Below are 25875 nucleotides of genomic sequence, written 5' to 3' on the forward strand. Positions count from 1 at the left end.
CCTGTGCCAGCCTGGTTTCCATGCTCCTGACCTTGACACGGCTACCTCGGCCTTCCCAAAGTGCCTCTGCAGAAGGGTGGGGACAGCTGCCGCCTCCCACTGTCTGTCTCCTTTGGCCCCAAGGCTGTCCACTCCTCACACCCACTCCTAAGGCCTATGGTCTAAAGGTCAGCACAGGCCACCACTCTCTCCAGCTTGTCCTTGGTTCTTCCCCTCACCCAAACTTCAAATTCCAGAACATGCTGGGGGGCTCTTCTTTTTCCATCTCTGATGCTGAACCCCAGGTCTAAGCCCCTTATCTCTCACCTGCGTCTGTTCAAGCCCCTTGTGCATATCCACACAGAGGTCATATCTGTGTCACCCGCCTAAAGCTCATCAGCCTGTGGTCATCCTGCTTCAGGCCTGCCACCAGCTTTCCTCTGTGCTGAGAACAAGGCTGAGCCCCACAGGCACCCTGTGCCTCTGCAATCCCTTGCCTGTGACCATAGCTGGAACCAGGGACCTGGGCTCTAGGGAGTGACCTCTCAGCCTCTGCCTTTGGCCCTCATCCCTCTTCATGACCTCCTCACCACTACCCTCCCAATTAGTGAAGGGCTTACACTCCAGTGTTTGTGCCTGAAATGTATCCCAAGAGTCTGGTTCACCCAGGAGGAGAGGGCTGGATGCAGTGACAGCCATGTAAACGCACTTGCAGGCCACTGACTAGTCGCTCGTGGACTCCGGGTATGTGGGGGTGAAGAGGGAGTCCCAGAGGGCTCCTAACCCCTCAGCGTTCAGGAGGGGTGAGCTCAGGTTAGGCGTTCTTGGGCTACGTGCACAAGCCCAACTGGTGGGAGCCCGGTGACACAGAGCTCTAGGAGACAGTGGGCCGCATGGCCCCACATGGGACCGGAGCCGCAGCAGGGAAAGCTCTGTTGCCTTATGCGTGGACTCACTGAGGCCCGCCCAGCAAGGACCATGGGTAGTCACAGCCACATTCCCCTCTGGCCCACACCCAGGACTACCTGCCTCTCCACCTCAAGGAACAGGACCCCACATGGGAGAAGCCATGGACAATGAGAACTGTGGGAATCCAGGGCCCCCAGTGCCCACAACAGGAGGTGCTACTGGGAAGGACACATCTGACATTGGAAGCTTTATTTTTGAACCTCACACGGACACAGAGGACAGAGGGCTGGACGCAGAGGCTGAAGGAGGCTTGTGCACGTGAGCTTGGCAGTCCTGCTCCAAGGGGCAAACCTTCAGGCTGTTGTCCATCGGTCCGTCCCTCCAGCTGCACCCAGTGACCACATGCACCTGGCCCAAGGCATGGCCAGGCCACTCTGGGCTGCAGATCCACCCAAGAACCTTTGACAAATGAGGGTTTACATTTCTGTAGGTCATTTTGGAACTTAGTTTTCTAGGTATTAAAACCACTTGGATTTTGTAAGTACCTGGTGAAGTCATCAGGTAAATTAAAGGACTTTTGAAAAAAGATTCCCATTTCTGATTTCGCGTAATATCTGACAGATGCCATCAAGAATAAGCGTTAAGGTATAAAAATACTATATATATGTATATATAAAACAGCAACAAAACTAAACCACACTTTTAGAGTAGATGTGCTGTGCCAGAGAACACCACATAGTTTAAATGCATTTATGATCCTGGCATCACCTCCCAAACTTCAAGGAAAAAAATATTTTAAATAATTTAAATAAAAGTCACAGGATGATATTTACTGTTTAGGAATTTAAAAGGGTGGAACATTCCAACACTTTACCAGCACATCTGGTTGTGGTCTCGTGTGTGAATGTCCTTCCCTGAAGCCAGCTCACGGTCTGTTCTTTTGGTTTCAAGAGGAGCTTGGGTTTTTCAGAAGACCAACAAAAAAAGTGGTAAGGGTTTTTGTTGGTATCAATTACCAACAAAACAAAACAAAACAAGGCCTCCTAAGACCACTAGTAAAAATGTTTCAATGCCATCACAAAAGACAATACAAAAACCAAAGTGCTCAAATCGAAGGAGCAGTAAACTTGCCCAGAACATATAAAAGCTTTAAATAGAAGTTTAGTATATACAAAATTCGGTCAGAAGAATTTGAGAAGATTCTTCAGTTTACGTGAAGCTCTTACGGAGAAGTGCTCGGGAGCCCTGCCCTCAGCACCCCCAGGACCCCCATTTCCCTCATCCTCTTGGAGCCTCAGACACAGCACTGAGGCTCATGGAGGCACCAAGGCAAGAAGGGAGTTGTCAGTTTAGGTGAAGTTTTCAAAGAGGAGTACTCCTCAATGAAGGCGTCTTTCTGTCCTTTCAAAGTTGCCACTAAGGACCGAAGCTGCAGGTGACCATGCTTCACGTGCCAGCTCAAGTGCGGCGTCTTCAGGTTTCTGACCGTGGCAATGAGTGTGCCATGCGTGCAGGACTGTGCCCTGGGAGCCTGAAGGCTGTATAGCTGCACATGAACTCAAACACGGGGCTGCTCTGGGACAACCTACATCTGTGGGGGGGAGGGGGCGGGGGGGGGGGCACGCCAGCTCAGGAAGCAGCAGCCTGCTGGAGCACCTGTACACGCAGAGGCCTACAAGGCTGTACAGAGATCTGCCTCCGATACTTGGAGACATGCGTATACACTAGCTTGCACTCCCGTGCCCTCACCCACAGCAAGGCAGCGCCATTTCCCCACGTTCCAAGGCTTAACCCGAGAGACGGTGCCAAAAGGGAAACTAGGTGAGCAGCTGTGCCAAAACCACCCAGGGGGGCCATGGGCTCTGGGGCTCAGGAGGGCTGGAAGGAGGAAAGGGACCTCCCACCGGACTAGAAGCCGTTCTCAGCCTTCCCAGCCAGCTCACATTTGCCACGGGGCTGACCTTGTCTTTCAGACATTGGCCCGGCAGAGAAACCTCTGGGCACGCTGCCCTTCTCTCTCCCTGCCTCCCTGGGCCCTCTCTTCCTGCCCCCACCCCCAGCAATGGGGGCTCAGGGGTCTCCAGCTACACTGGAGGCCCCACCAGACCCCTGGAGCTGCTGGCCAGGCCTAGCAGCTGGAGTCAGGCTCAAACACTGAAAAACAGAACTTATTTGGGAATGATTTTTGACCTCCATGCTCTGAACATTGGCCAAAATTCTGCACAGTGCCCTCTCCCTGCAGAGGCACAGGTGGATGGTTGAGACACAGGACTTAGAAGACCACCCAGATCCCTTCTGTATCAGTTCAAGGGACAGAACTAGTGGGGCACAAGAGACCCATATTCATTTACAAAGTTTAAATAGGTCTTAGAACTTTAACCTTTCCTGAAAAAAATGTTAAAACAATCTCCCAAATCTCAAGTTTGGAAGTTTATCCTGCTCATTCTGGCCTCTTTCATATGCAAAAGTAATTCTTTTTCTTCAAGTACATCAGAATAGAAAAGGAAATCCGATTTTACTCGGTCCAGTGCGTTAAACTCTAACTCTGTGGACCACCCACCCTCAGCAACTGATGCAGAAGCCCCACCGCCAGGGCCCTGCCGGACTGCAGCCTAAATAGCGTGCCCCTGCAGACCCCTTTGCTAATGCTTGCTTTCTAGATAGGGAAGCTGTTGGCTTAAATAAACAAGATGTTCCATTAGGCATATTTCTCTATTTATGGCTTATCTAAAATGTAATCAGTGGTGTCTTCTGTTTTTGAGCAAGGCTTAAAAAAAAAAAAAAAGGTCCCTTGGCATATAGATTCATTGGCTGCTTCTGGAAGATTCTTAAATGAGCACTATGCCTTAACAGTTCATCTGCAAGAGGAACAGTCCATTTGTAGTTTCACGAATTAGGGGAAAAAAGTGGGCTATAGTACCCTCATTCCAAAAGAGAGGAATGAACTTGCTCTCTAAAAAGACCCTAACCCTGTAGTCCGCAGAAATTCAGTTTGGTTTTCTATCAAACGTGAAAGAGCACAACCAAACTCTATCGTAAAGGCATAGGTTAAAAGAAGGTATTAACTAGACGGATAAGTCATCAGTTGGTTAATTCTTTCTCTGGAACTTGAGAAGAAAAGGTCATTGAAACATTTCGGAAACAGCCATGTACATGAACAGGACAGAGGCTGAGGGGACACCTTACCACCAGAACAGCTGGGAGAGGCCAGCCTACAAGGTTCAAAGTTCAAGAAATACTGTCATCCAGGATGCTCCTAGGTTTCCGTTACATTTACAGTTTCACAAAATAGGATTCAGAAGAGAACAAAGTTTTCACTTTACTCCCAACCATTGTCTTTGATCATGTGGGCAAGCTCAATAATAAATTTTCCTTCCTTATATTTCTGACTGCTCTCAAAGGCATGTTCCTTGAAAAAGAAAAAAAAAAGTAGAAAGAAGGTGTCAGGACAGAATCGATTTCACTTTGGCTTCACTGCATGCTTGGTAAAGAAAATAAGTGGATGGTATTAAATCTCCCCAGGTGATCTGTGTGCAGTACTGACCAGGGCCGGGGCGGGGGGGGGGGGGGGGGGCAGGGTCTGTCTCGGTGACAAGCACACCTAGGACAGGACAGGCCACTCCTACTCGTTGTGAAGTTGCTGATAAACTCACAGGGAAAGGCTAATTCAAATTTGCTACCGAGCCTCTACCACGTGCGAGGCAGTCTGGGAGGCTGAGGAGCCAGAGCCTCCTTGCAGGGACTGCGGATAAGTGGCAAGCGAAGGCAACTATGCCAAGTGCCCTGGAGGTCATTCAAGACGTTGGAAGAAGAGAAGGCCCTTGGGTGGGCAGTGAGGGTGGAGCGGAACGGGCTGGGGGTGTGTGCAGGCCTCACCAAGCCCATCTCCATGTGTGATGGGGAATGCAGAGAATAGGAACAATCAGGAATTACAGAAAGAGGGAGAGCAGCTGGCCCTGACCAAGATGACCAGAATCGCTGCAGAAGAGCACGTCATGAAGGCAGGTGCCAGCCACACCCAGACACGCCTCTCAGATGCCAGAGCCCAGGGTGGACGTGCACTCAATGGCCAGGGGGCACCAGGTGTGCAGGCCAGAGGGACAAATCTGGGAGTTGACAGGAGGGGTGGGGAAAACGGGAGCAGGGAGTGTGGGGGAGCAGAAGCTGCCCACAGGCCAAACCTCTGATGGGCAGGGGGAGGCCAGGCCTCAGTGGGCGCGGCGGAAACTTCTGAGCACCACAGACGGTTCTGCTTGCCATCGCTACTGCTAAGTAATGTCAGCAGCCACCGCAGGCCTGGCCAGTCGGCGAGCGTCCCCCAGACAGGTGGGACCCTCCCCTCATTCCAGGGGCCCCTCAGGGGCCTAGGTCTGCAGGGTGGGACTGTGAGGCATGGCTGTCACCCCTGCCCTGGGAGCGCAGGTGTGCCTATGTGATTACATCTATCTTTAGTTGGCTCAGAATTTCTATCTTAAAACATGGATTGACACTTCCAGGGGGAGGGCTTACTCCTTCGCGAATTTTGTGTCTGTTAGTAATGTGTTTTATCTGGTAATCTGTGCAGTGTCCAAGAGGTTGGAATAGACAGTTACTTACATATTTCCATCCAAGCGTGGTTTTGCAGTTTTCACAGTAGATGTCTGCGACCGCATGCAGGCCAGTAAGAAGGACCCTCTCCTCAGCGGGGCCACAGCCCACGTTCACCCTACAGGGGAGGAGGCAGGAAATCGCTGGAGACCAGAGCATTTCCCCTGGCTCCCGCCTTAGGTGGTTATTTCTCCAGCTAGCTGGTTACCAAAGGCACCAGTGTTTCTTCTTAATGCCCCACCTTCCCGCCCCCTGCCCACCACCACCTTGTATGAGAAGGAACAACTGTTCATTTCCCCAGGAGAATTCCAAGATGGGCCAGGTTCCTAGGGAGGTGACAGTTCTGTGGTGCATAGCGCAGTAAAATTCAAACCCACCACAAATGGGGCACAGACCACACCCCATGTGGGAGCTAGTTCCTCAGGTAAGAGCACACTCTTCCCTGAAACTCTGACTGGAGGGTACAATTCTTTAAGATCACTTAAAAACACTTGACCTGGGGTGCTTGAGTGGCTCAGTTGGTTAAGCGTCCAACTTTCGGTTTTAGCTCAGGTCATGATCCCAAGGTTGTGGGATCGAGCCCCATGACAGGCTCCGTGCTGAGTGTAGGGCCTGCTTAAGATTCTCTCTTCTCTCCCTCTCCCTGGCTCGTACGCACCCTCTTGCTCTCAAAATAAAAAAAATAAAAAGGGGAGCCTGGGTGGCTCAGTTGGTTAAGCATCCGACTTCGGCTCAGGTCATGATCTCCCAGTTTGTGAGTTCAAGCCCTTGCGTTAGGCTCTGTGCTGACAGCTCAGAGCCTGGAGCCTGCCTCAGATTCTGTGTTTCCCTCTCTTTCCACCCCTCCCTCACTTGCACTCTCTTTCAAAATTAACATTAAAAAATTTTTTTTAAATGAAAATAAAAATTTTTCAAAAACCCTCTGGTCATTCTAGCCTTTGAGTTATTGTTTGCACGGATGTACAGAAGCAATAAATGTAATGTGACCATGAACACAGCAGGTCCACAGGCCAACGGCAGTGGTACTCACACAGAATTGAAGAGGTAGGCTCGTCCCTGACTTCCCTGAAAAGACTGCAAAGAAGAAAAAGCTGTCACATGTCTGTTGTGGTAAGATGAAAAGGGATGGTGAGTTTTGCATTTTGGAATAAAGGTGGAGACACTTTTTCAGGTCATGGCCTCAACGTGAGTAGAGGGCCAAGCTGAGGAACGGCTACCACAGGCCTCCGGGGCTCTGGACCCCACACAGGACCCAGGAGTCACAGTGCTCCCAGACCCTGGACAGACATTTCACTGGAGCAAGACCTTTGTGGTAAGCCACTGTGACTTGGGGGCTTTTTGTTACTGTGGTATAACCTAGCTTGAGGCTACCAGTGTTTGGACTGAGTTATATAGCTTTTAGGGGCGCCTGGGTGGCTGAGTCCGTTGGGCAACTGACTCTTGGTTTTGACACAGGTCATGATCTCACAGTTTGTGAGTTTGAGCCCTGCATGGGGGACGGGGAGAGGGGGTGGTGCTGTGCGTTGATAGCACGAAGCCTATTTGGGATTCTCTCTCCCCCTTTCTCTGTCCCTCCCCTACTCGCTCACATGTGTGCTCTCTCTCCCAAAATAAATAAACTTAAAAAAAAAAAAAAAGAAATATACAGCTTTCAGATTAAGAAGAGTTTTCAAGTGGTTTTCTAGAATAAGGAATATTACATCATGGCCAATTTAACAAATAATCATCTCATAGGTTTTCCTGCACATCCTTATCAGCCTTCAATTCGGTAGACCAATTTTCCTAATTCTCTCACCTACTCTGCAAATCCTTACTTGTTTAAACAGGGTTTGGATCAGTGATATGGTCAGATCTGAGGTTCGGGTTTAGATAGAAGTCAGACTAGAGTGCGGGCCTACAAACTTCCGTAAACGAGGCCAGCTGATAAATATTTTAGGCTTTGGGGGCCACGCGGCCTCTGTTGCAACTACTCTGGCGTGATACATAAATAGACGAATGTGGCTGTGATCCAATAATACTTCACAGAAAACAGGTGGTGTGCCAGATGTGGGCCACAGATAAAATCAGAGCCTTCTAACAACTAGACCTGCCTGTACCAGGAATAGTTCCCCTGGACCAAGGCATTGCTTACTAGTGACAAAGATGGCCCCAGAGGCTCGTGAACACCTGTCAAGACAATACCTCTGTCCTCATATGAACTGGATTCTGCTCTACATGGTAACTTACGGACTAACAATGTATGGAAGGAAAAGCAGCAGTTTCCTGTATCACCAGCTGAAATGCAAGGTCTGATGCCTCTTGGCAGATCGTGTGCTTGGTGCATTTAGGTTCTCAGCATGACTTTCATCCTGAGATACTCAGTTAAGGTCACGGCTGTTTCCACCTAGCAGGTCTCTACTTTCAATGTAATTAAAAAAACAGTCTTTCGGGCTCGTTGAAAGAAGCATCCCAAATTCCTTTTGGCCCACCCCATGATGGGGCCTCCAGCATGCTTCAGAACCAACACCATGATGATGCCAACAAACACCTATGCCCTCTGAGATGGCATGGCTCAGGGAGGTCACCAAGCCACACAGCCCCATCTGGCGGTCACAGAGTGGCTCTGCCTTCCACAAACTCAGACACTGTGACACACACGGAGCCTGCCTTGGAAGGCACCCAAGAAACCAGGAACCGAGGCCCTCGCATTTCTGACTTGAATCTTCTGAATGGACAAAGGAGCCACAGCAGCGAGAGCACAGGAACTCTCTGCCTCGTTTCACGGTGTTTATTTTAGATGATAAACAGAAATGAGACAACCGTTCATTATCACCTAGCTAAAACACAAGTAGGCAAGCAATCTTCCTACTGACTAAAGTGCGAAGCTTAAGCAGGGATTCCTGAAAGGCCCAACTTCCTTCCTGACTTTGTTTTTGAAGGAGCATGAGGTTCACGTAGCCCAAGAAGGCAAACCTGTGAGGATGGGGGGAGGTGGTGGTGACCTGCAAGGATGGGCAGGAGAGAACGGTCACAACTTCCCACCTACTACATTTGAATCGTTTTACGTGTTCACAAGTGGTTGAGTATAGACCTCAAACGCTGCTAAAAAAGGGTCCAACTTAATAATAAGGAATTGGGCTGTTCTTTTCTCATCTACTAGGCTGCTCCTGGTCCTACACAGAGTGCCCAGGGCAGCTGCCATGGCCCTGTTCAGAGTGTCCATCCTGACGATTTTTCTAAAAGATCCTCTCTTCAGGGTGCCCGGGTGGCTCAGTTGGTTAAACGTGCAACTCTTGATTTCGGCTTAGGTCATGATCTCACAGTTTTGCGTAATCTGTGCTTATAGCACGATAGCACTTACAGCATGATCTGCACTTACATCACAGAACCTGCTTGGCATTCTCGCTCTCAAAATAAATAAAACATAAAAAAAAAAAAAAAAAAGATCCTCTTTCCCCCATTCCTCTATGATAGGCTAGTTTTCTCCTTAAGCATTCTGAGTTTTTAAAATTTCTTAATTCCCTTATTATTAAACTCTTCCCACAGATTTGCTAGACTTCCTTTGTTCCTTTGATGTGTTTTGGTTTTACATTAACTTTACTGCTCTGACAAACTAACCTACTCCTCTTGCTTTTTGTGATTTTCTATCCCTCCAAAACCCACCCACTGCACAAACACCACGACCAACACACTAAGCACACCAACTTCACAGTGCAGTCACACTCCACCATGCACGAAACTTTCATCAATGCTGCCCAGGAGTCTCTACACTTCCCGGACACAACAGACCCTCAAAGTCACACAATGGTTAAATGTTTGTCTACGAATTAGGTCTGATCATCCTCAGGGGGATCTCATCATTTTCTGGGCACAAACCACTTGCCTTAGAGATCAGCTCATCATGATTGGCCAGGTGGGCTCTGCAGTGGACACAGCTGTACGTTCGGTGACAGTTTGGCAGATAAGCTTGGAAAGTTTTGGATTTTGTCATCTTCACCATCTCGGCAGGGCACTCCTCGCTCAGCTCAGGGCTGGCACCGGAAGAACCGCGGCTCTGCTGGGCTCTCTGACAAAAGAGACACTGAAATATGCATGCAAGAGCCGTTGTTGTTCGGAGGGCGTGTGGCACTGTCCACACAGCTGGGACGAGAGAAAAATGTCACAACCTGTCAATGAATCAAGACAAAGTAGTGGGTTATGGAGGGAACAAAATACGTCAAGGAGGCATGTTCAGGAGGTATGTGTTTTGAGGAATAGGGTGGGGGGGGCCAGAACTGGAAGATCTAATTCTTTAATATTATACCTAAAGAATACTAATACCTCGGGGCACCTAGGTGGCTCGGTCAGTTAAGCTTCTGACTTCAGCTTAGGTCATGATCTCATGGTTTGTGGGTTCAAGTCCCATGTCAGGCTCTATGCTAACAGCTCAGAGCCTGGAGCCTGCTTTAGATTCTATATCTCCCTCTCTCTGCCCCTCCTCTGCTCATGCTCTGTCTCAAAATGAATAAAAATTAAAAAAAAAAATTACATGAGTCCAGAAATAAACCCTTGTGTAGTGTCAAATGATTTTAAACAAGGGTGCTATGATTCATTAGGGAAAGGGCAGTTTTTTCAACAAGTGGTTCTGGGAAAACTAGATACTCACATGCAAAAGAATGAAGTTAGACCCTTATTTAACACCGCATACAAAAACTGACTCAAAAAATAGATGCCTGGGTGGCATAGTCGGTTAAGTGTCTTTGGCTTGGGTCATGATCTTATGGTTCTCGAGTTTAAGCCCTGCATTGGGCTCCCTGCTGTCAGCATGGGGCCCACGTCAAATCTTCTGTCACCACCCCCCCACACACACCTCCCCTACTTGCTGCCTCTCAAAACAACAGTGAAAAAAATTAACTCAGGATGGATCAAAGACCTAAATGTATGAATGGAAACTATAAAACTCCTAGAAGAAAATATAGGGGAAAACGCTTACAATATTGATGTGGCTTGATTTCTTGAAAAGGACAGTAAAAGCTCAGAAAAATATTTAGATTTATAGAAGGTAAAGTGGGAGAAAAATGGGGCAGAGCACCTGCAGAACACCAAAGAAAAGGAAATAAAGGTCTTAGAAGTATCCAGAAGGAGAGGGAAAACTACCTTTCAACAGAACAACTTCCCAAGTAAAATAACAGAATCCAGAGGGTAGTCAGGAAAGGTAACTTTAAGGTCCTGAAAGATAATATCTGGCTATTCCAGAGTTCTATATCCAGTGAAAATATCTTTCAAGAATTCCGGAATGACATTATCAGAAAACTATAAAGGTTGACTTCAGCAAAATACCACTAAAGGAAGTACAAGGATGTGTGTGCTTCAGACAGAAGAAAAACAATACTACCTAAACGTCAGAGTCTAAAAAAAGGAATGGTGAATAAAGAAGATGGTAAATAGGTGAGTAAAAGAACAGCAGTGTCGTTTTGTACAGCTTTAAAAAGATAGGACAGTAGGTGCACCTGGGTGGCTCAGTCGGCTGAGCATCCGACTCTTGATTTCAGCTTAAGTCATAATCTCAGTTGTAGGATCAAGCCCCACATCAAGCTAAATGGTAGTTTAAGGTGTCAGACTGGATAGAAGACAAAATTCATCTAAGATGCAATTTACAAGAGACATATATATTTTTTTAAGTTATTTATTTATTTTGAAAGAGAGTGCAAGTGGGGGAGGGGCAGAGAAAGAGAGAGACAGAGAGAGACTCAGAATCCGAGGCAGGCTCCAGGCTCAGAGCTGTCAGCACAGAGCCTGACGTGGGGCTCGAACTCACAAACTGTGAGATCATGACCCGAGCTGAAGTCAGACGCTTAACTGACCGAGCCACCCAGGCGCCCCTACAAGAGACATATCTTAAACGTAAGGACCCAGAATGGTTGAAAGATGAAGCTAGAACCTGGGTGATAGCAACACAGACATACAGTTTATAATTATTTGCTAACAATATATTTGTTTTATGTATTAAAAAAAATTTTTTTTAATGTTTAGAGAGAGACAGAGAGAGAGGGAGACAGAGAGACAGAGCATGAATGGGTGAGGGGCAGAGAAAGGAAGACACAGAATCCAAAGCAGGCTCAAGGCTCCGAACTGCCAGCACAAAGCCTGACACGGGGCTCGAACCCATGAACTGTGAGATAATGACCTGAGCGAAGTCAGGTGCTTAAGCCACCCATGTGCCCCTGTTTTGTGTATTTATTATATGCATGTGATTCACAATAAAGTAGCTAAAACAGCAAAAGGACAGGGCACCTGGCTGACTCAGTCTGTAGAGCATGCAACTCTTGATCTTAGGGTTGTGGGATCCAGCCCTGTGTTGGGTGTAGAGATTACTTTAAAAAAAAATAAAGCAGTAAAACCTGAAATCATTGTTGCACTATATGCCAACTAACTTGGATGTAAATTAAAAAAATAAAAATTAAAAAAAAGTGTAAATCTGACTACTTAATAACATAGCCTCAAAATATATAAATCAAACATTGATAGAACCGTAAGGAGAAACAGATAAATCTTTAATCACAGTAGGATTACTGATTATTATATAAAGCATAAACATGGTATACTTATTACATATGTATAGTATACTTAATATACAGCATATATAGTATAAATATACTCCTATTTTATTCTTTTCAGTGACTGGCAGAGCAGACAAACACAAATGAATAGACACAGAAGATGTGCATGATGTGATGGACCAACTAGACATAAAAGACATGGAGAAAACTGTATCTAAGAACTTCAGAATCCACATTCATTTAAAGCACACAAACATTCAGAAAAGCCAAACACACAAGTCTCAACCAACTTCCAAGGATTGAAAACACAATATATTCTCTGACCACAAAACACTAAATTTAGATATCAATAAGAAATACCACAAGAGAAAATTTTCATACGCTTAGAAATTCAGAAATGTACTACTTTCTACACAAATAAATGGAAAGATATTCTGTGCTCATGGACTGGAAGAATATTGTTAAAATGCTCATACTACCCAAAGCAATCCATAGATTCAATGCAATCCCAAACAAAATACCAACGGCATTTTTCAGAGAACTAGAACAAAGAATCCTAAAATTTGTATAAAACCACAAAAGATCCCGAACAGCCAAAGCAATCTTGAAAAAGAAGAACAAAGTTGGAGGTATCATAGTCCTTAATTTCAAACTATACTACAAATGAACAGTAATCAAAACAGTATGGTACTGGCACAAAAACAGACACACAGGGGTGCCTGGGTGGCTCAGTCGGTTCAGCTTCCAACTTCAGTTCAGGTGTGATATCGCAGTTCATGAGTTCGAGCCCCACGCTGGGCTCTGTGCTGACAGCTCAGAGCCTGGAGCCTGCTTCAGATTCTGTATCTCCCTCTCTCCCTGACCCTCCCCTGCTCACATTCTCTCTCTCAAATATGAACATTAAAAAGATTAAATTAAAAAATATAGATTAAAAAATACAAAAAATAAATAAATAAAAACAGACACATACATCAATGGAATGAATCAAGAGCCCAGAAAAAAACCTCACACACACAGTCAATTAATTTGTGACAAGGGAGGCAAGAATATACAATAAATGGTCTTTGGGAAAACTGCAGGCAGCTACATGCACAAAAATGAAACTGGATCACTGTCTTACATCATACACAAAAATAAATTCAAAATGGATTAAAGACTTGAATGTAAGACCAGAAAACAACAAACTCCTCGAAGAAACCAGGGGCAGTAAGCTTTTTAACATCATTCTTAGCAAAATGTATTTTGGACCAGTCTCCTTAGGCAAGGGCAATAAAAGCTAAAATAAACAAATAGGATTACATCAAACTGGAAAGCTTTTCCACAGCAAAGGAAACCATCAACAAAAGGCCACCCAGGCAATGGGAGAAGATATCTACAAATCATACATCTGATAAAGGGTTAATAACCAAAATATATAAAGGACTTACACAACTTAAAAATAAACAACCTGATTAAAAATGGGCAGGAGAGGGGGGCGCCTTGGTGGCTCAGTCAGTTAAACATCCGACTTCAGCTCAGGTCATCTCATTGTAAGTTTGAGCCCTGCATCAGGCTCTGTGCTGACAGCTCAGAGCCTGGCCTGCTTCAGGTTCTGTACCTCTCTCTCTCTGTCCCTCCCCTACTCATGCTCTGTCACTCTGTCTCTCTCTCAAAAAAGAAATAAACATATAAAAAATTTTTTTAAAAATGGGCAAAGAGGGCACTTGGCTGGCTCAGTCGGTGGAGCATGCAACTCTTCATCTCAGGGTCATGAGTTTGAGTCCCATGCTGACTATGAAGCCTACTTAAAAAAATGGGCAGAGGACGTTAATAGACATTCTTCAACAGAAGACATACAAATGGCCACCAGACACGTGAAAAGCTACTCAACATCACTCACTCATCATCAGGGAAATACAAATCAAAACTGTAAGGAGCTATCACCTCACACCTGTCAGACTGGCTATTATCAACAAGACAAAAAATTAACAAGTGTTGGTGAGGATGTGGAGAAAAGGGAAGCAATGGAAGCAGCCCAAGTGTCCATCGATAGATGAATGGATAAAGAAGATGTGGTGTATATACACAACGGAATACTACACAGCCATAAAAAGAATGAAATCTTACCATCTCACCATGAAATCTTACATGGATCAACATCAACAGTACTACACTAGGTGAAATAAGTCGGACAGAGAAAGACCAATACCATACAATCTCACTTATATCTAAAGAAAAAACAAAAACAGACTCACAGATCCAGAAAACAAATGGTTGGTTACCAGAGGGGGCAGGCATTGGGGGAATGGGCAAAACAGGTCAAGGGGATTAAGAGGTAGGAACTTCCATTTAGAAAATAAAGATGTCATGGGGATGTAATGTACAGATAGAGAATATAGTCAGTAATTCTGTAATAACTTTGTATGGGGACAGAGGATAGCTAGATTTATGGTGGGGATCATTTTATAATATATAAAATTATCCAGTCCATATGATTTACACTTGAAGCCACTAAGATATTTATTGTATGTCAATTATACTGATTTTTTTAAAAGTATAATCCAAAGAGAAAAAAAGGAACATATTTCTTTACACCCATGGGTCTAAGGACAATGAAAATTAGAAGATATTTTGAATTAAACAGTAAGTACTTCCTAGTATTTACAAGGAAACATAAAATCTTCTAGAAGGTAGATTAGAAAATAAGACAGGTGGAATTAATGAACTAAACACCCATCTTTCAGATGTTAGAAAACTGACAGAGAAACCTAAAGAAAATATATAGAAATAGTAAAAAATTCAATGCAACAGACAAGAAAAACATGGATATACAAGGTTCAATGAAGCCAAAAGTTTGTTCTCAGAAAGACTAATAAAACTGATAAAGCTTTGTTCCAATGATTGGAGGGAAGGTGGGGAGTGGGGGAGAGATCAGATCAAAGCAATAACCTGGCAGAAATAGAAATGGAATATCACTTTCTTTGAGTGAGATTTATGGATGTTGTGATCAATTTAATATATTTGAAAATGCAAACCACACACATAAATTCCTGGAAGAAATACAACTGAAAAATAGGACTCAGGAAGAAAAGAGCAAACCTGAATTCAGATCTGATTAACATTAGTGAAATCAAAGTGAATACAGCTAGCTTAACTTGATACTAAACCTTGACCAGGGCAGTGAAAGAATAAAATTCACTATAATTTTCTTCTCATAAGCCAAAATGCAAACATCCTAAATCATACTACCAAACAGAATCAAATACTATTTTAAAAGGATAATAAAATACAATTAGGTTGACTTTATCACAAGAATACAAAATCATTTAACGTTAGAAAATTTAGTTAATAAAATGTACTGCCTATGGTTCCCTCAATCTGTTTATCTCAATAGATGCAGAGAAAGCATTTGACAAAATTTAACATCCATTCGCAATTTTAACATTCCATGAAGACTAAGGGACATCAGGGAACTTCCTTATCTGTTAATTTTATAGGTACCTGTTATAGATAGATTTTATAGATATCTGTTAAGATACCTATAAAGATGAAAAAACCCACAGTGAACATCATGTTCAATGGTCAGACTTAGAAAACATTCTTTTTGAGATCAGGAATGAACCTCCATATCACCACTTTCATTCAGCACTTCCAGAAATCCCAGCCAGCTGGGGAAGGCAAGGCAAGAAGGCATAAAGATTAGAATGGAAAATATACACTTCTACAACAGTGTAACAACACAAAGTAAGAATAAATTCAAAGATCTGAAACACCTTTACAAGAATAGTATACAACTTTGAGGGACAATAAGGAATACCTTAATAAATGGAGAGATACACCAAGATCAGGACTGGAAGATATTATAAACATATGAATTCTCCTCAAAGTAATTTTTATTATTTTCAAAGTTGTATTTATTTTGAGAGTGCACACACACATGCAAGCGGGGAAGGGGCAGAGGGAGGGGTGGAGAGAATCCCAAGCAGGCTCAGTGCTGTCAGCGCAGAGCCCAAAGTGGGGCTTGATCCCACGAACCAGGAGATCATGACCTGGGCCAAAGCCAAGAGTTGGATGCTCAACCTACTAAGCCACCCAGGCCATAGGCACCCCTATTTTTTTTTTTTTAATTAAGCAGGCTTCACACCCAGCACAGAGCCCAGTGTGGGGCTTAAACTCATGACCCTGAGATCAAGACCTGAGTGAAGATCAAGAGTCAGATGCCTAACCGACTGAGCTATCCAGATGCCCCAAAGTAATTTTTAAATTAAATCCAATTCAAATAAAAATCGAGGAAGATGTGTTGAGGTGTGTGTGTGTGTGTGTGTGTGTGCACCCATATGCAAGCCAGGGAGCCAGCAAGAGAGATGTAATTTTAAAACTTCTCCTAGAAGTGTCTGTAGGGGAGGGAAAAGTTTTCTCAACCCTCTTGGGGTCCCTGGCTGGGTCTAAAAATTAAACTGGCAAAAACAGATTAGCAGGAGAAAAGCACACAAATTTTATTGAATGCTTACATGTACCTGGGAGCCTTCACAGAAGAATGAAGACCCAAAGAAGCAGCGGAGCAGGGAGCTTTTCTACGTTTTAGACAAAGAAACCATTTATTTGTGAAGAACTGACAAGGCAGAGGGGTTCGGGCTAGGGGCAGACCATGGTGAAGAAATAATTAGGAAGGTGGGGTAGGTTTAACAAGGTTTGTTTACACAGAATTCTTTGCCCCAAATTCCTGGTCTCTGGTGGTAAGAATTTCCATTCTCCTGGTACAGAAGGGCACCTTTCACATGGGAATTTAATGACCTGTTTCAGGGAATAAAGGCAAAGGGGGAGGTCAGAGTGACCTTCCTCCTTCTGCCATTTTCTCAAATTCCTCCAGCTTAAGATATTTAATATGGTGACATATTTTAGGGTAGTACACCCTGAGCCCCATCATGTCAAAGGTCAAATAGTGAAGACAAGGAGCTCCTGGGTGGCTCAGTAGGTTGAGGGTCTGACTTCAGCTCAGGTCATGATCTTTCAGTTCATGAGTTTGAGCCCCGTGTTGAGCTCTGTGCTGACAGCCCACTTCAGATCCTCTGTCCCCCTTTCTCTCTGCCACTCCCCTGCTCGTGCTCTTGCTGCTCTCTCTCAAAAATAAATATTAAAAAAAAAAAAAAAAGCTTAAAAACTAGTGAGGACACTTGGACCCTCTTAAAGAGCATAAAGGAAGCATGTACTCTACCGGAGTCTGCCAGAGAGCAAGTCCTGCCATTTTCTTCCTTCCTTTCTTCTTTTTATAATGTTTATTTTTGAGTGCGAGACACAGAGTGTGAGTGGGAGAGGGGCAGAGAGAGAGACACACACACAGTCTGAAGTGGGCTCCAGGCTCTGAGCCACCCAGTTGCCCCAAGTCCTGCCATTTTCCATGGTCATCAAGGCACGGGCACAGGACAGGAAAACAGGTCAATGTGACCCGAAAGAGAGCCCAGAAACAGACCTATTCATAGATGAACACCAGATATAGCAAAGTAGTATTACACTTCACTGAGAAAGAGAGGTTTCCAAAAATGGTGCTGGACATTACAGATACCCATCTACAGGAAAAGAAAAAGCTGGATCCTATTTCATACCATAAACAAAAATTAATGGTTCATCCCATTTCCCAACAGAGAAACTCAACTACAAGAATATTGTGGGGGCACCTAGGTGCTCAGTTGGTTAAGCGTCTGACTCTTGATTTAGGCTCAGGTCATGATCTCACAGTTTGTGAGATTGAGCCCCTTGTCTGGTTCTGTACTGACAGCGTGGAGCCTGCTTGTGATTCTCTTTCTCCCTGTCTGCCCCTCCCCTGCTTGCGCCCGCCCGCACTCGCTCGCTCTTGCTCTCAAAATAAATAAAAAGTAAACATTAAATAAAAAAGAATATTGTGGAGGAAATTTCCACACAAGAGACACACATCCACACCTACACATCTATCCTCCAAAATGAAGCTCCATTTCTTTCTCCAAAATATGGTCTTCTCAACCAAGTGTTAAGGTAGTTCTGAAGAAGTCTGATTATATGAGATATTCCAGATCAGTGATTCCTCAAACTTTCACTTTTTCATGATATCACATTAGTCCCAATACATTTTATCAGGTTTTTTCGGTTGCCCCAAACTACTGGACACTCTATGAATTTGAACCCTGGCATCCCTCCCATCTTTGAGGGAGGTCACAGAGGCAGGTCACAGAGGTGAGTGTCAATTCAGATACCACCTGCACCGGCCCATCTCCATCTCCTGTGTCCCCACCCAATGTCCCACACTGGCCACATAGACGAAGTCGATCCACACACACACATGCCCCACCCATCAGTAATGACCAATAAGGAAGGAATGAACCTGTTCTGACTTATTTTTTTTAAGTAGGCTCCACACCTGAACTCACAACCCTGAGATCAAGAGTCGCATGCTCTACCAACTAAGCCAGCCAGGTGCTTCCTGACTTTATTTCTTACCGAACTCATGTTGAGTCTGTTTTAATATCTTCACCTGAGTTTTCTCTTTTTATTGAAAGGAGGCTTAAGTTTTGTCCCTTCTTTCCTTTCTTCAGACTCCCTCTGATTCTAAAAGATTCCAAAAGCACACAGTGAAGGGGCCGACAAACAGGAATCTCAGATTATTCACAAGCTAGCTGGTCAGGTATTTGGAGTCTTGTCCCTTTAGTGGCCGAAACACTGTTCCCCATGACTGGAGAACTACAGAAACTGCCCTCCAGCCTTGAAACAAGTGATTTCAGGGCGCCTGGCTGGCTCAGTGGGCAGAGCATGTGACTCTTTGATCTCGGGGTCATGAGTTTGAGCCCCACGTCAGGGGGTAGAGTTTACTTGAAAACAAAAACACTTTTTTGTTTCACTTTTATTCATAAGAACGGAGGAAACCTCTCACTTTTAGCTCGCGTGCAATTCCCTCTGTATGGGACAACACCTTTCAAAGTGGCAAATTGCCAAGGGTTTTCTGTTTATTTTCTGCTCGATGGCATGGATGTGTGCCATTCCACTGTGAGCCTCCACTGGACGGCCCCCGCCCCAGGTGTCCTCTACCTGAGGAGCTGCCAGCGTCCAGTAGGTCTGCCTCTGTGGAACGGCCCTGTCACCTTTACTGAGCCTTGTCCATGCTCAGCACTCATGGCCAACCTTTGAAAGGCAGGAGTGTGGGGGTGCCTGGGTGGTTCAGTTGGTTGAGTGTCTGACTTCGGCTCAGGTCATGGTCTCACAGTTCGTGGGTTCGAGCCCCACATCAGGCTCTGTGCTGACAGCTTGGAGCCTGGAGCCTGCTTCAGATTCTGTCTCCCTCTCTCTCTGCCCCTCCCCCACTCATGCTCTGTCTCAAAAATAAATAAAACATTTTTAAAAATTAAAAAAAAAAAAAAAAGCAGGAGTGTGTCTCATGCACACACATTTTACCATTTTGTCCTGACCTCCACCCCTGTCACCATCCCTCAAAGGGTGTCCTGGCAGAGAAACAGCCAGGCCTGGATTCATGGTCACTGAGGGGTGTGTCACACTGTGTTTTCAGTTGGCTTTTAAACTGGATATCCAGGGGTGCCTGGGTGGCTCAGTTGGTTAAGCATCCAACTTAGGCTCAGGTCATGATCTCATGGTTTATGAGTTTGAGACCTGCATTGGGCTCTCGGCTCTCAGCAAAGAGCCCACTTCAGATCTTCTGTACCCACCCTCCTTTCCCCTTGTGTGTTCACTCTCTCTCAAAAATTAAGTAAATAAGCTGGATATCCACTGTGGCACTGGGGAAATCATGGGCAAGTTTTCAGGCAACCAGTGTACAAATGGGCTTGTACAACCAGATCTACTGGCAAGTTAAGAACCACCGTGAAGTAACTAAAAGGCAAATGCATTCAGTGAATCACGTTTACTACAGGACACTGTGTTTCTCTTGGGTTTGGAGGGCAGCAACCATCCCCCCAAAAGGTATTTGTGCAGGGTAATTTCTTAGAGCAAAAACAATATTCTGGATTTCAGAAATTTCTCTCCTAAAATAAACATGTATAATTATTTTAAGAGAATGTGAATCAGGCCCATGTCCATATGGTGCCATTATCACACTTCTAAAGACAAAAACACTGAGAAATAAAGCCCCAACCAAGCAGCTCTGACATTTACAGGATGGACTGGAGGCTGCCCGAGGGCCGCAGGCTCCCTTCCCCACACCTGGGGATACCCATCCTCTCTACTATCCGTGCCACCATGTTACCTCCCAGTATTACCGCTCCTGGCACATAAGCTCCAGTCCCAACCCACCACTTCCCCTGTGAGGAGGAAGGGAGGCACCAGGCAGAGAAAGCATTCAGCTAGAGTTCATGGTGGAAGTGGAACCCCAGGTGGGTGGCAGGGACATTAACATCCATCACAGAAAAGGAAACACAGGGGCTCTGAAGAGACTCCCAGCCCAAACCAGCACTATTTTAAGCTGTTGATTTCATGAGAATCAAAGAACTGGCAGCAACCCTAAAAGATGGGGGGGTTGTTCTTATTAGTCCCACTGAGCAGATATGGAAACTGAGGCCCAGAGAGGTTAACCAATCTGCCAAGGTTACACAGCTAGTAAGCTGTGGATTCCAAGCCATAGTCCAAGCCCTGGACCTCTGTGCCTGAAGACACATGAACAGGTGTGAACTTCACTCATCACTGCAAATTAAAGGCAGTCTGGTATGTCTTACAACCCAGCAGGTGGGCAAAAATTTTTTAAAAAGATACCACCAGGGCACCTGGCTGGCTCAGACAGAAGAGCATGCGACTCGATCTCAGGGTCGTGAGTTCAAGCCCCATGTGGGATGTTGAGATTACTTAAATAAATAAAACTTAAAAAGTTGATACCACCACTGCTGAGGGCTTGTTGTAGCCACCTGGTAACACCTATCAGCACTCCTGGGCACACACCCCTAGACCTCAGGCCCATCTGGGGCATTTTACCTAAGAACTGACATGCACATGTGCAAATAACTGGATAAAGGTTGTTACAATATTTTCAACAATAACAAAACATTAGAAACCATCTCAAGTCTAGCCAAAGGAGAAGGGTAAATGCGCTGATAAACATTTCCAAGGCTGGACCTCACCTGGGAGTAGGAAGGATGGGGGAAGGCAACTTCCCTTACACTGTATGCTTTTTGGTAACTTGATTTTTGACACCAAATGTATGTACTCACTGTTCAAACACACACACACAGCACGTGCATGGAAAGGCCTGGAAGGATTCACATCAATGGGCAATAGCATGAGTCTAGTTTGCCTTTGGCAGAACCAGCTTCCCTTCATACAGTCTTCCTTCTTACTTGAATTACAGGATGAAATGCTTTCCTCCACATTTCAGGAACTGCAGGCCTGGTGATCAGTGGACCCACTGGGAGAGATGAGAAGACTCCTTCAGCCCTACCGCCTATCTGGCTGCCCCCAAATAAAGCCCCCTTGGCTCTCTGGCCTCCCCCAGGCTCTGCGTCTCTGGGGGATCTGGGAAGGGGTGTCTGGGCTCTTTCAACACCCAGTGGCTAGGCGCCTCTGCTCTCCAAGCTCCAGTCCTCACTTCTCCTCCCTCCTGCCTCAAGTCCTGCCTCCACCATCTGTCTCCCACCAGACTACTGATTAATGTGCTCGCACTGAGCCCTTCTTTTGCAACAACTTAGAATACCTTCTTTTTTATTTCACCCACTGGTAACAAAGTTCCCCAGAGCCAGGGCGTTGGGACACATCCTAGCAGGGGCTACTGGTTTCCTTGGTATCAACAAGGGGGAAAGGCCAAGGCACTATCCACACACCACTGCCCTTCTCACTTGAAAGGGTGGGCTCTAGACCCAAATGCCAACGGAAGTGGGAGGACAGAGAGTATGAATCTTAACCTGTAATTATTTAATTGCATACTAAAACGAACATAATGGGGGGTGGGGTGCCTGAGTGGCTCAGTCAGTTACGCGCTTGACTTCGGCTCAGGTCATGATCTCGCAGTTTGTGAGTTCGAGCCCCAGCATGGGACTCTGCGCTACCAGCACAGAGCCTGCTTGGATCCTCTGTCTCCCTCTCTCTCTCTCCCCCTCCCTCCCCCAAATAAATAAACTTTAAAAAAAGTTAAAAAGAACATAATCGAACATTTGATGCCCTGTGTTGGGGCAAGAGACAGAAAAACTAGAGATGCAAAGAGCAATTAGAAGTGGGCCAGTGCTCAGGGGTGAGAGTGTGGCACCATGAGGGAGCCAGCAGGTGAGGTCTGGAAAGAAACAGGCTGCCGGGCGGTGGTATGGGGCAGGGGGGAACCAAAGGTACAAGAGGGCTCAATTCAGACCACGCCACATATTTGGTGGCCGTGGAACCTCAAGCCAAGCTGTTACCTTATCTGTGGGTAAACTGCGATTCACAAGGAGGTCCAGAGAATTACACAAGATGTCATGTCATTGCTACAGTATGACAGAGGGTTGGCAAGGGTGTCTCCACACCTCATAAGCCCCAAGGGAATCTGGTCCTGATTGTGAGGCTCTGCAGGTGCCAGATTAAGGGGCCCTTTCTTGGGTGTGGACGACAGTGGGCTGGCTCCAGGATTTCCATTTTACTATCACCAGCAGGCAGCCTTCCCAGGTGCCCCAGGGTGTCTATCACAGGAGGAATGGTGACTGCTTTTATGAATCCAACTGGCATTGTCGTCCCCAGAACCCTCAGCCCTTGGGTCTTGGCTGTTCAGAACTTTCTCCAACCTCCCCTGAGATCCTCCTGACAAAATTTCCACCCCCTAGAGGTTTTGCTGATTAGCAGATCTAACAAACATACAACCAAATGAATCTCAAATGAAGAGCATCAGAGGATGGTTTGAAAGCACTTCTATTGCTGTTTTTTTTTTTTTTTTTCAGTGTTCATATTTTCTACAACTGTAGGTAAGTTGTTAGTGAAGTTACTTCCGGTATCTTAGATCTAACAGAACATGTGGAAAAGGCAAAATCAAAGACCCAGCAGGTAGAGAACAGATGTCATTACACAGTCAGACAAGCCCTTACAAATTGAAAGGGATAGCAATAAATAGCCACAATGGGCTTAGTTAACAATAGGGGTTTCCTTGCTTATCTGTGTTTTAATCAGGGCTCCAAGGGTAACAGAATTTGTGTTATTAAAGTTTAGCATAGTAGCTTCTTGAAATGCCAATTTTATATCTTCCTGGCATTAAATCCACCCAGGCAGAGTCTATTGGCAATCTGACCTTGGCATTTAAAGCATTTCCAGCAGCTGAGTATTGGTTTTGCCAGCTTTGCGCATTGGAACAGCTCTGAAGTGGTTATAGGGCCACTTCATATAGGGCTGACGTGGTTATACATGCTACCGAATAACTAAGAATACTGCTTCTTCATATTCTAGTTTTCATTTATCAGTCCCCGAGGGTTTGGAAAAATGCAGTAAAACTCTATTGGCAGTCCCATTCCCTCTCCCAGCTCATCCCTGCCCCTCAGCATAGCAGTCCTTGTGAAACTGAGAGACAGGACAACGGGCAGGAATCAAAGAATAGGCATTACAGGAACACTGCCCCCAATATAAAGGGCTTTACACATTTCAGTGCTTCAAAACCGGAAAGATCTAATGTCTGGACTTCAGTTACAAGGGTGTATCCATGTCAGTTGTTCATTTTGGCAAATGCAACACAGCATTGTAGGATAGTAACAATGGGGAACACTGGGTGTGGGGCATATTGGGACTGTCTGTACTATCTTTGCAACTTTTATGGAAATCTAAAGTTATTCCATAACAAAAAGTTTGTTTAAAAAGCAAAGGTTATTGGGGCACCTGGCTGGCTCAGTCAGTGGAGCATGCAACTCTTGATCTTGGGATTGTGAGTTTGAGCCCCATGTTGGGTACAGAGATTCCTTAAAGATGAAATCTTTGAGGCCACTATTCAGATTGGTAATGAAGATCAGTTTGTTTTTTTTTTACGTGCCCAATACAGGCCAGACCCTGTGCTGTAGGTCCATGGTAGGATATGATTTTGCCCCCGTCCTACCGTGGAGAGGTTCCTACAAGAAGGAAACACTCTAACCATGGGAGGTGTAAGAGTCTAGGAGAGCCCTCAGTATTCGCATTCCTCAATTATGCCACTACTGCCACCCAAGAGCCCAGGGCCAGAAGTAGGGGAGAACAAGTGCAGGATTACTAAACTCAAAACCAGCATCAAACACAGCTCCTGGCATGGAGCAGGGACTCAGCAAACCTTTGTCACACCTACTAGATGGGAGCAGAGGTTGGAGGGTGCATGGGTGTGGGAGAGGGGCAGCTGGCTCAGATGAAACACCTGAAAGTGTTCCCTAGAGGAGGTAAGCCTCCTCTTGAGGCTTGGGTAGGAGTTTAGGAGTGAGGTGGGTGGAAAGAAGAATATTCTTGGCAAAAGAAACAACAGGTTAAAGTGTGTACGTTCTGACTACAAAGAAGAAAAAATGCAAATGAACAGAAAAAGCTTGGGGGTGGGAAAACTGGGGTCTTCCAAAGTCATTATCTACCCAAAATGAAATTACAGCTCCCCCACCCCCACCCCTCCATCCTGGAACACAGCGCATTATCTGGACATCAAAGATGTCAGAGGCAGGCCTGGGGGAGGGGGACCCTACTTAGCAGGTTTCCCAAGCTAAGGCTTTTGCAAGCTCTGCTTTAGTAAAATCCGAGTGCCACAAGCGGGGAACTGATACGGAGGACGATTCATTTTAGTCACGATCTTTATGTGGGCAACTTGAAAACACCCCCTCCCCTTTAATAAACATTCCTAGGAGACCTCTTTTGTCCTCATTTCCCTCACCGGTCACATTTTTTTTTTTTTAAAGAGGGACAAGCCTATTACACACCAGGCATCTAATTCATTCTGTTAATTTTTTCGTGGCCGAAGTGGGAAGGAGACGGGGGGGGGGGGGAAGACAGGGGGACAAAATCAAAGATTAGGCTTTGTGGTCTGTTCCAACACGGAGCCAAATAGCAAATTAAAACATCAAATCAGAACAAAAACATCCACAGGTGCAGCCCGCTCGCGCCCCGCCCGCCAGCCCGGACGCCCAACAGGTGCCTCCGGGCCCCGCCCGCAGCCGCAGGAGCCTCGGGTCGCCACAAAGTAGCCGCCCGCTCAACAGCGTCCAGGCCCGCCCGTACTCACGGCCGCTCGGCGGTCCGCGCCCCGGCCCGCAGCGCCCATCCGGCCCGGGCCCCGGTCAGCGCGGGCTCGGCTCTCAGGCGGCCCCGGCGCGGCCCCGGACGCGCTGCGGCCGTTGGCGCCTCGGCAGGGCGCGAGGCATCCTCCCGCCGCCGCCCCGCGGGCCGCCTGCCCTTTGTTTTGGAGCCGCGGCCCGGCCGCGCCGCCGTTAACGGCCTCGGAACGCGGCGCCGGCCAATCAGCGCGCTGCAGCGCCCGCGCCCCGCCCCGCGCCCCGCCCCGCGCCGCGCGTTCCCGCCCCGCGCGCTCGGCGCCCGGGAGCTTGATCAGCTCGCGCCCGGCCGGGCAGGACGGGGGCGCACGTGCCGCGGGGCGCGACGCACTCCCATTGGTCGGCCTACCGAGAGCGGCCTCGGAGCCAGCCTATGAGGATTGCAAAGCTTAGGGGCGGGGCCGCGCCGGGCGAGGCGAGGCGGGGCGCGGGGCAGACTCAAAGAAGATCTCAGCGCGCAAGCGCGGGCTGGTCTGGACCCGGGCGCTCGGGAACCTGCGGGTCACTCGGTCTCCCCGCTCGCCTGGAACGGCCGAGGGGACGCTGGGCTTCCAGGACCGAAGCAGGGCGCACGGGTTGGTCACGAGCGGGACCCGGGCTTCCCTGGCTGGACCACTCAGAGACTCGGTCCCCAGAATATGGGGTCCTCCACTCCGACCACCCGCCCTGAACTCTCCAAGCCACTCTACTTGAGAACCTCTAACTGTATCTCGCTCTCT

At 46.5% G+C, this 25875-nt stretch overlaps 2 protein-coding genes across 7 annotated transcripts in view; one reads left to right on the forward strand and one right to left on the reverse strand.

Annotated features, from left to right (window-relative positions):
• PPIL2 (peptidylprolyl isomerase like 2) overlaps positions 1–1476 on the forward strand; it is a 31410-nt gene extending 29934 nt beyond the window's left edge. The window contains exon 21 of one of the 2 annotated variants that reach the window (XM_060613092.3): positions 1–1476. The gene's annotated coding sequence lies outside the window, so the exon portion shown is untranslated. The other variant, XM_060613093.3, reaches the window with a different exon arrangement.
• Positions 1123–25327, reverse strand: YPEL1 (yippee like 1). Of its 5 annotated transcripts, none has more exons than XM_060613096.3 (6): positions 25108–25327; positions 21278–21345; positions 9338–9620; positions 6506–6549; positions 5485–5593; positions 1123–1347 (listed from the first exon to the last, which is right to left on the reverse strand). In XM_060613096.3, the coding sequence occupies exons 3-6, from the start codon at positions 9452–9454 to the stop codon at positions 1150–1152; spliced, it is 468 nt and encodes a 155-aa protein (XP_060469079.1). In that variant the 5' UTR covers positions 9455–9620; positions 21278–21345; positions 25108–25327; the 3' UTR covers positions 1123–1149. The 5 variants fall into 5 exon arrangements, with proteins under 5 accessions (XP_060469079.1, XP_081646888.1, XP_060469077.1 ...); XM_081790762.1 differs by having other exon boundaries at positions 21152–21345; XM_060613094.3 differs by lacking the exon at positions 21278–21345.
• Between the last annotated feature and the right edge of the window lie 548 nt (positions 25328–25875).

This window comes from Panthera onca, chromosome D3 (genome assembly GCF_046562875.1).
Source record: "Panthera onca isolate mPanOnc1 chromosome D3, mPanOnc1 haplotype 2, whole genome shotgun sequence".
NCBI classification, from domain to species: domain Eukaryota; kingdom Metazoa; phylum Chordata; class Mammalia; order Carnivora; family Felidae; genus Panthera; species Panthera onca.

What these genes read in the sequence shown, in the direction of transcription:
- YPEL1 (XM_060613094.3), bottom strand. Translation starts at nt 9,454, where the DNA reads ATGGTGAAGATGACAAAATCCAAAACTTTCCAAGCTTATCTGCCAAAC. An exon ending in ATGATGAGCTGATCTCTAAG is followed by an intron (nt 6,550 to 9,337) that starts GCAAGTGGTTTG and finishes TCTTCTTTGCAG; the next exon opens with TCTTTTCAGGGAAGTCAGGG. An exon ending in GCCTACCTCTTCAATTCTGT is followed by an intron (nt 5,594 to 6,505) that starts GTGAGTACCACT and finishes CCTCCCCTGTAG; the next exon opens with GGTGAACGTGGGCTGTGGCC.